The 12527-nt window shown below is 49.2% G+C and overlaps 1 protein-coding gene across 1 annotated transcript in view; it reads left to right on the forward strand.

Moving 5' to 3' along the window:
* Positions 1-12527, forward strand: part of plekhm3 (pleckstrin homology domain containing, family M, member 3) — a 30688-nt gene that overhangs the window by 2134 nt on the left and 16027 nt on the right. The window contains exons 2-3 of the mRNA XM_026995918.2: positions 1898-2770; positions 6433-7362. Coding sequence (XP_026851719.2) covers positions 2317-2770; positions 6433-7362 — 1384 coding nt within the window. The 5' untranslated portion in view covers positions 1898-2316. The remainder of the gene's footprint in view (positions 1-1897; positions 2771-6432; positions 7363-12527) is intronic.

Below are 12527 nucleotides of genomic sequence, written 5' to 3' on the forward strand. Positions count from 1 at the left end.
GGCAACTGCTTAAATTGTAGTTGAATTCAATCACATCCAATTAGTATCAGTTCTTTGCACTTCAAATGTTGGTACAAGTTCTATATAGTTTTTATTTTGAAGCTTGTTCAAAAATGAATTGAACTGATAGAAGCCTAATTAGAAAATTAGACTCTAATAGGAGCCTAATTAGAAAATGATGAATCGATAACATTTCTGAAACAGACTCAGTCCTAGCTTTAATATCTGCCCCCCTTACACAGTGTTTAAAATCTGTGGTGTTTCATGTTTGCCTCTCTACACAGTGTTTAAAATCTGTGGTGTTTCATGTCTGCCCCCCTACACAGTGATTAAAATATGTGGTGTTTCTGGAAGGGTAAACACATCTCGTGTTGGTTTTTCCATGTACTTCATCAGAACTGCCATGACACTAAGACATGCCAGCCATTTAGGGCCGGATAAAGAAAAAATGATTTCCATAACTTCTTTTATGGCTTCATGTATGTGATTTATAGGTGAACTGAATAACTTCCTTGTTCATAACAGAAATTACATTTGAATGCATCACCTCCATGCGAACTCTGAACCAAGCATCTTACAGCATTCAAGGGCATAAAAGGCTATAAAACCTTAGAAGACAATATGCATTATATATGTTTACTTCGCATGATGGAGCAGAGAGATTTTGCTGGTGGGTTTAAAACACAGCATCAGTGAGTGCAGCCGCAGGCGTGGAGCTCAGCTTTGTCCATGCCTCCTCGGTGCTGCGCCGTGATGCCTGCTGCCAGGATGCTAAAAATAGAAACTGTCTTTGCATCCCTCACGCTACTTCATCTTTATGAGGAGATCAGAACACTGGCAGCCATGATCTGATGTATCCGATACAAGACACTTGGCCCTGTCTGTCAGTCTCGGCCCAGCAAATCTGTCTCAGAGCTGTTGTCCAATGCCATTGATTCACCGACACTAACTACTGCCAACATGTAATTTGGTTCAGTGGTTGGTATCTGTTTTTTCAGTAGTGTCACCTTTTTGGGTTTAAGGATTTCTGTGACTAAATATTTTCCAAGTGGGCTGTGCCAAGCAGGGTTGTATTTCCTCCTTTGCCATGCAGAGTCACGTTTTAAGTAAGGATGTAGAAAGCCGTGGATTGTTCTGTTTGCAGAGCTCTCCAGCTCACCCCTTATCCATGAATCCACATCCCTCTTACATACACACACACACACACACACACTCTCACTCAGTGATGCTGACTTTGCTCTTCCGGCATTGGCCAGGGGTGACGTAATGCCCTCTAAATAATGCACGGCCTTAAGAAAGTGAAAGACCCTCAGCCGGAAGGCAGAGGAAATCGATGTCCGCGTGGGAGACGGGGAAGCCAGGGTGAGACAGACTGGGACGCAGCATCACATGAAATGCAATAGCAACAAACAGAGCTCAGTGGAGTAACCGGGGAACCTCACTACTGCGCAGCCCAATCAGTAAAAGAAAGTGATCCGTCTGCACATCTAAACCCAGGTAACCGAGGATCTGCTTCTACATCAAAGCTCAGGTAACCCAAGGTCTGTCTCTATAGGAAAGCACAGGTGCCTATTCTCTCATTGATTCAGGCAGTAAGCTGTCTACAGGGTAATTTAAGGGACAAGTGGAATAGGTGAACTAAATAATCCAGGACAAGATTGTGGCTTTTAAGACAAAGCCGGGAACGTGCTCTCTGCTGTTTTTACACGTTACCTGCTGATGGACTATTCTGTTCTGGGCATGAGATCCCCTGTAGTGTTTGTTGCTGTGTCTATAGTCATATCTCGACAATGCCAAGCTCTTCGTGTTTTAACTCCATTCAGCGTCAGTGACATGGACTAACTCCTTCATTTGCGTGCAAATCTGACATGTTTTTGTCTCGTTTGTCTCGATGCAGGATGTTGATGCCTGGACCTTTGCTCCGTGCACCACATTTTGGTTTCAGCCACTGAGACTGAATCTTTGATGTCCAGTAATGTTTGATGACGAGGCACTGCATGGGCTGAACAGTACTAGGACTGTCGAAGGCTGCTAAACGCTCTCAGCTCGCCAGTGACTGGTGGCGCAATAAACCAGTTTCCAAAGATACCGGATTGACGGTGTTGTTTTACAGATCTGGTGTTCGTGCTGGAAGCGTTTGCAGCGTTCGAGGAGCACCAGTTTTGCCAAGCTTCCTCTTGGGCCCAGACAGCAGATGTTCCATCTTTGCTGCCTCGAGGTGTCTGCATCCGCTCCTTCCCAGGTGTGCACGCTAAAGGAACCCGCTCACTTCCTCCGCCTCTCCGGCTCCCCTCTGGTACGCCGCCTGTGTGGGTGATGGAGGGCTTGGAGGTCGAGGACATCAGCCCGGCCCTCGAGGCCACAGAGGACTACCTGCACGGACCGGACGGCGTGCAGGACGACGGCCAAGTTCGGCCACCCAAGCTGAAAGAAGTTTCGGCTCTGGACGAGCTGAGCTCTAGCGGAGTGTGGGGGCTGCTGTCTGGGGGGCAGGCGGAGATGTCGTCCCACCGCCTGGCCTGGGCAGAGCAGACGTCCTCCTTCGGCGTGCTTGGCTTGAGGAGTGGGAAGAGGAACCGAGCTCGCTCCACCAACGACTTGGCGGCCCACGCCAAGGAGAACAACTCCACCAGCAACACCAGTGGGGGCTTCAAGAGGGGGCACAACAGATCCCGCTCCGACGTCAACAACCGGACGTACATGGACAATGGCGTGCCAGCAGTCGACAAGAACACACTCAAGAACATGGCGCTAAATAACCAACAGGAAGGTGAGGCTTCGGTGTAATATGACTGACCTGATTACTTTACTGCAGTTTTTTTGTTTTTACACATTGTAATGATTTTCTAGCTGATATCTGCTCAGCTAATAAATGGAGAGCATTCATTGGTAGCCGTGGTCTCAAAGCCTGCTCCCCTCACCTCCCCCATCGCACCTGTGTGACCACGTCATCTTTTTATCACGGAGCGAGACATGGGCCGCGGGGAGGCGGACGGGGCTGCGCTGATTAGATCGGATTAGCGGTTTCGCCGTCGCGAGTGCCCGGATCTGCTGTGCGCGTGTTTGTTTGTTTGTCTCCGTGTTCATTTGTTTGGGCAAGCCGCACATCTGAATTTGAAAGGGATCCTCGACAAAGAAGGTACTAGTGGGATAATGCAATTCTGCGACAAAACGGGCACTGTGCTGTAAAAGAGTGAGTCCCAATTACCCCTGATATTAAGAGGATTAGCATACAAGTGAAAAGGTATTAGTGGGCTTGCGGCCAGGCGGGGCCGGCGGCCTGAGCGCGCAGAGCGCACGGATTCCTCTTTCAGCGATGCTTACTGTTCCCGCCTGTGTTCATGAAGGTAATTGCACAGTATGGGGCAATTCACTGCTAATATAATCAGTGTCACCTTTCTTCAATGTATTTGATTGGTTTAGTCCTGTGCTCGCTAATTCATATAAAACTGATTAAGTATAGCCCGCGGACCAAAAGCCGCACTCGCGTCGCTCAGAATGCTTCTTTATACCTGCCTGGTAGGGCCTGTCACTTTGCATCTTAAATTTGACGTAGTTTGGCCTGGCGTTTGTGAGCTGCAGGACAGAAGTTTGCGTAGGGCGGGGAGAAGAGAGCAGAAGGACTGAACTGCCCACCAAATTACGCTTTCCTTTCCCAGTGCGGCACACCGAGCAGCGCCTTGGCCTCGGTGACTTTTAAAAAATTTGCATATGCTCCTTCAGATTCTAATGTTGATGGATCTGTTGATTACTGGAAAGGGGCAAAGCCTCGACATCCCTCGCCACACTTGAGTTCTGTTTAATTACGTAACTGCTTCGTTTAAAAGGCCTCCGGTTAAATATAGCTTGTTTTCAGTTCCTTTTTTATTCTTCCTATGGACAGCAATAAAACCTCCCAAATAGCAGAGAATGCGCTAGCTTTACGTTACCTCTGTTTAAGTCGGTATGCCTGCTAAGCTACAAGCCGTCATTACTAAAACCCTCTTATTGGAACATTAAACATGTCAAACCCTGTTACGATTGGCTTGGTTCAACTGGGAGTTAATTTCTATCTACTGTGTCTTCTATTTCAATATGGCCTTTGAGGGTCTGGCTGTAGAATGTAAAACCTACTTACTGGTATTGCCTTTTCTCCCCAGTACAAAATGCCCAAAGTTTCAGACACCATTTATCATCATGTAACGTGACCTCTGCTTTGTTAGTTTGATTACAGCCTTTGGTGAGGATTGATATATTTTTAGTTTTTCAAACTAAAGTCTCCTGTGGCTGTGTTGGTGATTTTCACAGGAAGTCAGCTTTGGTTTGCTGGATCCACTGCACGCAGTCAGGCTCGGTTGTGTGAAACAAAGGATTGTGTCAAGCAATATGGTGGTAGCGTAACAGAAAAAAGAAGACCGCTAATTGAGACCTACCGGCCCTGAAGTGGGACACAGGTCTGCCCAAGAACACAATGGCGCATGCATACTCATTTGCATGTTTATTGGTCCGCCAGTGACGTGAGTTAATTACATGAACTCAACAACATTATCAGTCAGTGTTTATATCAAGTTAAATTGATGGCTGCACTGATTCTGGTCATTCCAAGAATTTCAAATACATGATTTAAAAAAAAAAAAAAAAAGCCTGGCGGCCTGGAGTTCTTGCTCACGTTACCTGGTAAGCTCATGATCTTACTCACAGCATGCTTCAACACTTTGTTCCTGGGCACTAAGAGTCATGTGATCTTGGTGCATATGAATCCCCGAGCTCTGTCACTAGTGCTGGCTTTATGTGCAGTGTGTCGAGGTTTTGCCACTTTGTGACACATTCAGACAGCAGGTTTTGCCGAAGAGGCTGCCAGCACAGCGCGGACTCCTCAGCTGAGTCACGTCAGCACGCTTTGCGCCTCCTCTGGCCCATTCCACGGCCGTGAACTCGAACTCTCTTTTGAAGCGCTGAGTGAGGGAATTTGCCCTGTGATTCCAGAAACGGGGTTCCACAGTGCCAAAGCGGCGGATGACGCCCCCTTAACCAAACCCGCGTTTAGCTCACATTGTCCTCAGCTTTACAGCATCACAGGGAGGGGACTGGCTGCTAAGCGTGCTGGGGTTATGGAAGGTGCACTTTTGGCTGTTAAACTACATATAAGACCTAAGAACAACATTTGGGAAATTGCTATCAAGCATGCTTCCATTTGACCTCTGTCAGATCAGATGCAAGCGTTGGGGAGTATAGCTCCCCAGTCCCAAACACCCATCAAGATTCTTTGGCCCGAGAGGAAATCTTGTTCTGCCCCGGCTGAGGAAGAGCGCAGGCGATGGGTGCCGAGGACAGAGAGAGGAAAGCAGATAAAGTGGGGACCGTGAGATAGAGTCGGGAATAGGGAGGAAGGCCTGAAAAGGAACGGCGCAGATTAGGGCCCACTCTCGGCCGTCCTGTTTGCACAGCGGCCCGCAAACAATGATCTCTCTTCCTGCTGAGGTCACAGCCGACACTCGCGAGAGGAGCAGACGAGGCGCTATCGCGTAGCACAATATCATCCGTCACCAGCCGGCGCGAGCATCTGCGTCCATCGCTGATGAATCATTACGTAGGAAGTGATATCTCAGCTGCTCTCCCCACGGGGCGCGATATCGACGTGACGGCGTTCTGACCCGGCCGGCTCCGGCCTGAACGCGTCCTCCCAAAGTCGTGCCTCGTTTAAACTGCGCTGCTCGTGTCCAGCTGCGCATGAAGACTTCTAGGCATGTTGGTGGACACACCAGCGTTATAGATGGCCGTGACCCTCCGCAATGATGTAGTTGTTGGAAAGGAAATTGGAGACAGTAATGCAGAATTACTGGGCGTCTTATCTCATACAGCATCATGCAGTCTGCCGGACTGATGGTCAGTAATCATTCATTAGAGTTTCCAATCATATAATGCAGCCTCTAGTGAATAATTAATGAGTAATTTTATTTTCAAATTTCTCTCACTACTTTGCACTAGTGTTTTGAACAAGATGTTTGATACACAGGTTTTTCATACGATATGTTCAATGATATCAGTTGTCACTTTATTCAGATTTGCTTATATCCATATCCTTATATCCATATTGCTTTCTTTTGACAGTGGGCTGACACCAAATGGTCTTGAAAATCAGGGAGAAGCTACTTTTTAGAGAATCCTACTAAAATTGTATATTTTCTGTGTAATCTATATGGTTTTGGCAATGAAAGCTATCAGACAGCTTGGACAAAACTGACTTTATTTTGACTGAACAAGACTTGAACTGTGTACCATGCTATCGCTTCCTTCACCTTGTCTCTCAAATTTCTCACCCCAAACCTCCGCCACTGCTTATTTTCAATATCGACAACCCCAGTTTGCTACCGAGAAGGTTGATTTTTAGAATAATTTTTTGAAAATCGCATCATTTTTATTCCCCCCCCCCCCCCCCCCCCCTTTTCTCAGCCAACAAAGAGAGCAGCCCTAGCGTGGTGAAACAGGGCGTGCTGGACCAGAGGGAGGGTGCGTGGGGCCGCTGGTGCGCCTGCCACGTGGAGCTGACGCCATGTGAGCTGCGCCTCTACAGCCTGGACAGCAGCGGCAACCGCCAGCTGTGCACGGCGCTCTCTCTCTCGCACTGCCAGGCGGTGGGCGCGCCGCTGCCCCAGGACGGCCGTGTGCTACAGGCTCTCTTCTTCAACAGCACCCGTTTGCAGCTCCGCGCTCCCTGCCAGCGGGAGGCGCTAGAGTGGCGCCGATTGCTGTGGGAGCGCGTCGTGGCCGCCCGCCCGGCCCGCCAGCAGGAGGAGGAGCCTCCCGCGGCCCAGGGCCCGCCCCGCGAGCGCGCCTCGGACGCCCGGCCGCCGCGGCCCAAGGCCCTGCCGCTCTACACGCAGCGCTGCCCCGAAGCGCTCAAGGCGGGCGTCCTCTACCAGCTCAGTGACCTCAACAACTGGAGCGCCTTCACGTTCGTGCTGGGCCGCACGTGCCTGCAGGCCTTCCCCACGGAGGGGCGGGGCCCCGTCTCCGAGCCCGTGATGCAGTATACACTCGCCTCCTGCCTGGCGGTGCAGCGCGACGAGGCCGAGGGCGGCGGCCGCGCCCGCTTCCAGGCCGTCTTCCCCGACGAGGTGCTGCGCCTGCGGGCCGAGAGCGAACTCAAGGCCCAGGACTGGGTGGAGGCCCTGCGTGCGGCCGTGGCCTCCCAGAGGACGCAGGCCGACGGCGGGCAGCCGGCGGCCCCCGGCGTGCTGATGCGGAGCAGGCCTGCCCGCGAGCGTCAGCAGAGGGGGACCCAGAGGGCTAAGCGGCAGTCCGTCACCACCAGCTTCCTCAGCATTCTCACCTGCTTGGCTGTGGAGAAAGGCCTGACTGCTCAGAGCTTCAGATGCGCAGGTGAGAACTTCTCATTCCAAATTTTTTCCATCACCTTTTGTTTCTGTGTTTGTCGGCTTTATTTATTTGTTTCCTTTTGGCCTCCATGTCAAGATGATGTAGGAAGTGTTACGGGCCGTTTTTTTGTCCTGCTTGTTGATCATTTATCCAACTTCAGCTTCCTTGTCTAAGTGCTCGTGGTGACTCCCTAATGCTTGCCAGCTGAGTCTGACGTCACGATAGTGAGGCAGTAAGTGAGCATTGACCCCGTGTGCCTGCAGCTTCTGTCTTTAAAAGGTCAACTTTGTGTTCCTATGAAGCTGTCCTGACCGCTTTCATGACCCGTGAAGCCCTCCCGAGGTTTTTCCATTGTTTCACCCAGTGAGATCATCACGCATCCTCTTTTAACCAAGCTGACCAAGGCCACAGCCACACCAAATCATCTTCAGTTACTCAAACATGCAAGCATCCATCACACAAAGCCAGCGGTGAATCCTCAGCGCTGCTCTGTAATTTGCCTAATAGGCGCTGTCCCCCTAACTCCATATGCTGTTTTGTTTTTTTGTTTTTGTTTTGATTCATGACGGCGTGGTCTTTCGTAGCCATGGTCTGTAGTGGTGGTGGTTTGCTTTGCTGTGGCGAGCCTCAGAAGGTCAGGTACACAGCAGGGAAGCAAGATTTATGAGCAGGTTTGTCGAACTTTTGGGTTTTAAAAATGGACAAAATATAGATGCTAGTTTAATGGGTAGTAGGGAACTAGTAGGGAACTTATCACGTAATATTTTCAGCAGTTGATCAATTAATTTTTTTTGTCTTGACCTAAGGCACCATCTGCCAATCATGATGACGTTTTGAAGTGTATAAATGAGCCACTTTCTTCCTCTTCGGTTGTAGCAACTGGTCCTTTGCTGCCGGAGATCTGAAAACCTCACTAAGCCAGGACTCCTGACAATAATTGGCACCTCTTTTAGAATCAAAGACCCCCTGGATTCTCTGATCAGCTCAGGGCCTTATTGTTTGATTTTAGGGCTATGAAGGAGGATTTTTAATTTTGTTTTTGGTCTGAGTGTGTTTTGAATGAGAGCTGTCGGTATGGTAAAGAAGGAATGGCACAGCTGGATACGCTTCTGTTCTTCCACTAACTCTCTGTCTTTCTCCTTCTCTCAGTCATTCTTTCCTCCGCTTCTCCCACTCACTGGCGTTCCACTCCTAAACTTGCGTTTCCCTTTGTTGCGTTCTTCTCCTCGCTTCTCGTTAGTCTCCTGGCTTTCTTTCAGTCCCCCCCCCCCCCCCCCTTAATCTCATTCGATGTCCTTTCTTCTCTCCTCTGCTCTTTTAAAAGTCCTGTCCAGTCACTCTGCCTTCCATATGGAATAGTTTTGGGAACTTCTGAGTATCTACTTTCAAATGGAAAAATGTAATTGAGGGTTAACAATCCTTTCTCTCTATTCTGTGTTAGAGCAGTCTTGTACATTTGACACACGAGATTTAAATAGTTGTTTAATGTATAGTGTAAAACAACACAACTGAACCACTGAGATGAGCCCTTCTGGTTGGAGGTAAGAAGGAAGAATAACCGTTGTCAGCTTGTTGCTAACAAATAGCCTTTGTGGGAGAGGAAAGGGTCTCCCCCCCCCCCCCCCAGGCTTTCTCCTGCTTTTCCCGTTTATCTGTCCTCTCCCTTTCGTTCCCTTTCTCTTTGCTTTTTTCTCTCTCTCTATCTCTCTCTCTCTCTCTCTCTCTCTCTCTCTCTTGCTTTCTCTCTCCCTTTAGGATGAGTTGGTTTCCTTTCGACTGCTTTTTCTTGTCAGTCACTTTGGCTTTCCTGCGGGAGTCAGGCGATGGGCCGTTGTTTTACAGTTGAATCGATTTTTCCTAAACAAATATCCCTCCTCCAGGGAGCTGTCCGAAGCATCACAGGGGGCGGCGGTGGGGGGGGGCCCGTTTGGGAGGGCCGAGAGGACCGCGTTGGAGTGCTAGTGCACGGGGGAAACTGCTATTTCAGGGTAGACATGGAGAACAATGGCCCCGCGAGGGACGGAGGGGTGGATATGGTGTTGCCTTAATAGGAGGGGTCTCAAGATTTTGTCTTATTACTGTTGCATTCTCTCGCTGTCCTGGACATTGATTGAGCACAGCTAACCCTGCTTGCCCCCAATTTGTTAGTGCCCACAAAAGGTCGCACGCACCGCGGCCGTTGGGGGCGGGGTTCTAAGAGGAACAGCGCTCTTCAGTCGGGGCCAGAGGGTTTGTATCAAAAACAACGGCTGAAATGCAACAGGAACGCAAAGGAGAGAACGCTTGCGCTCCTCGGTCCCGGCACGGCCCGGTAGCCGGGAAAAACCGGCACGGGATTTTCATTCCGCCCCGTCAAAGCTTTGGGCCCTTTTCCTAAGAAAGTGGAAAGCGCGCACACACCGTCCTTGCCCCGAAAAACTCAATGTAGGAATGTAGGAATGGCAGTAGGAATGCTCGCTGTGTCCACTCTCAGCGTGTGCAGCCATTTTTAAAATGTACTCGGCACATCGCTCAGTTCGTGCAATTGTCCTGCAAACGTACCTGAATTCTCATTTGTTTCTTTAGCTGCGGTATTCATTCACACCACTACGGAAACCTTTTTTGCAGCTATTAACTATGAGGAATGTCACGTGGGTATGGGTACTTGATCACTTCTTTAGTACAGCCAGTTTAGCCAGTTTAGAGGTTCAAGTCTCCAGTATGTGTTCCTCTTTCTCTTTGTGTGCTTCATTGGTGCTCATGTCACATCAAAACACTGCTGACACTGTTTGTTGAACAATCTTTATTTAAATAATGTCGGCAGCATAACAGGATTTTGTGTTAGAGGCCACATGTACCATCCGTTTGAAGCACAAGCGACCCTCTTGCCTCCATATGTGTGTTCACACACACACACACACACACACACACACACACACATATATGCATACATCCCTTTCTAAAGTCTCCTCTCAGTTTGCCTAAATCCTTGTCATTCTGTCAGATCCTTTCACACAGCCGTGTAGAAGGAGCCCATAGAGGGGCACCAGAACAGAAGATCAAATGGGAAGGTTGTGGCAGTAGATGAGACAATGGAAGTGAGTGCGAAAGGTGGTGTGTGGAGCTCGGGGCAAGCTGGGCTTCAGGGGCTCCTGTGTACATCAGAAAGATGGCCAAAGCTTGCCCACTTACACACCACACACGCATAGTCTCAGCTTTGCCCATCGTGCAAATCTTTTTTTTTTTTTTTTTGAGTGGTTCTGCTTGAACAAGGGACATCAAAGCAGCAGTCCTGTTTTTTTGTTTTTTTTGTTTTGTTTTTTTTTTTTAAACATATTTTTCTCTCTCTCGCGGTGCTGTGAAGCAGTAGCCCCCACCTCACGGCTCTTCCACCCTGCTTCCATAGAACTCTCCGGACGGTTGAAAGTGTCACGAGTGGAGAATCTCAATCGAGCGGGAACACAGAGGCTTGCTGTCCCCCACGGACCGCGCACCTCCTCAGGGCAGGCGCGCCTGCTCCAGAAACTATTGTACGGGAGGCACCTAGGAGTGCCCTTGATTCACCCTTTTCTCTGCCCAAATAGCCACTGTTTTAGTGTGGCCACACATAAAAGCACTACTCTGATGGCCCTGAAGTGAGCACATCAAACGCCTTGTGTTTTTGTACAGTCTGTATCTTTCCCACACTCCCAGACTTACCGCTACCTTTGCGTAGTTCTCTTCTCTTTGCTTGCTTTGTGGAACCTCCAGGTTGGTGACAATTTTTAATATGTAAAATGTTTGTTTTTTTTTTTTTTAATTCACCATATCATCTTTAACATAAATTGCACGGCTGCGTAAACTGAAGGAGCCCGTTCTATTTGCAAAGCTTGGCCGTGTTGGTTCTGATTTCATATATGCAATTGCATATGGGACTGTTCTGCTATCGGTCATGCAAGGAAACGGGGCTGAGGTTTCCCCATGGTCAGTTCCTTTCCCCGAAACGATGCACATTTGACCTGCCATGTCTCCTTATGGACTCCTCATGGGATATGCAGGGTGCTGTGGGAGTCACAATTGTTTTACTGGGAAGTGCCTTCAGAACCACACTGTCTGCTACAGTGTAGAGCATCCGTGTTGTGCATAGCTGGCAGCGTTAGTTTAAGATCGCACCCCGCATGCTTAACGTGAAGCGCGCCGGCCCGTGGAGCCGTGAGACGTGGAGTAGTCACCTGAACTCCACAACTGGGTGAGATTCGTTGACTCTTAAGCGTGCCTACGCCATTTGTCTGTTTCCTCGTGTTGCAGAACCCGTGGCCCAAGCGAAATCTTTCATAATAATGGTTCCCCCAACAAGTGGATGTAAAGAGCGCGGTATATGACGCGCTATTTTTGGAGAGGGGTGGTATTCGTGGCTGGATGCTGCACATGTACGCTGATTACAGGGCAGCCGTGACACACGACACCCCGCTGCGTGGTCTGTGGTTCGGCCACACTATTGGGCACCCATCAGTGGTGGAGCGATTGTGGGGGGGTGGGGCCACACACCAACCCTGCCTTTTTATAGTCTGGGGTCCCTGCCCCTGCTAGCCTCAGGTTTACATTGGCAGCGAAAAGCAGAGTTTGATGCTAGCCTTCAGCCTCAGCTAGAACAACCCATTACGTACTGGTTTGGCAACAGGCAGCGGCACAAGCTCTTGCAGCAGGGGTTGGGGAAAAGGGAGGACATTTTCTTTTTTTTTTCTTCTTCTTCCAAGCGATCTATTTTCAGGCAGAGCATAGTATGGTTCGTTTGTTTACAGTTGTGAATTAAAGAGACAGAACGTGTGGGCTGGTCTGTCTCCAAATGCGCTGTCGAGAATTGCCAAGCAGTTATCCAGTTGGAGCTGATGCTCGTAATGTCTTGAGATGAGGAGGCTTAATTCAACAAAGGGAGTAGCTGAAGGTGGGGTCGTAAAAAGGCCATCCAGTGAGCACAGCTTCATTCCACCAACTGGCTTATCAAGGTAGAATTACAAGCAAATTCTCTCCTCCTCCATTAAGCGGAAGAGATTACTGAGGTCTTTTGATAACGCAAAATCACTTAGCACTCAGTGATTATCAAGATTAATAAATGTATTATTAATGAGTCTCTTTTCTCTTACGATGAAATTATGACCTTTTACTGCTGTGTGGTCCCCCCCCAATGCAAACAATGCGTGACCCACAGC

The sequence above is a fragment of the Electrophorus electricus genome, chromosome 25 (assembly GCF_013358815.1).
Source record: "Electrophorus electricus isolate fEleEle1 chromosome 25, fEleEle1.pri, whole genome shotgun sequence".
Classification (NCBI taxonomy): Eukaryota; Metazoa; Chordata; class Actinopteri; order Gymnotiformes; family Gymnotidae; genus Electrophorus; species Electrophorus electricus.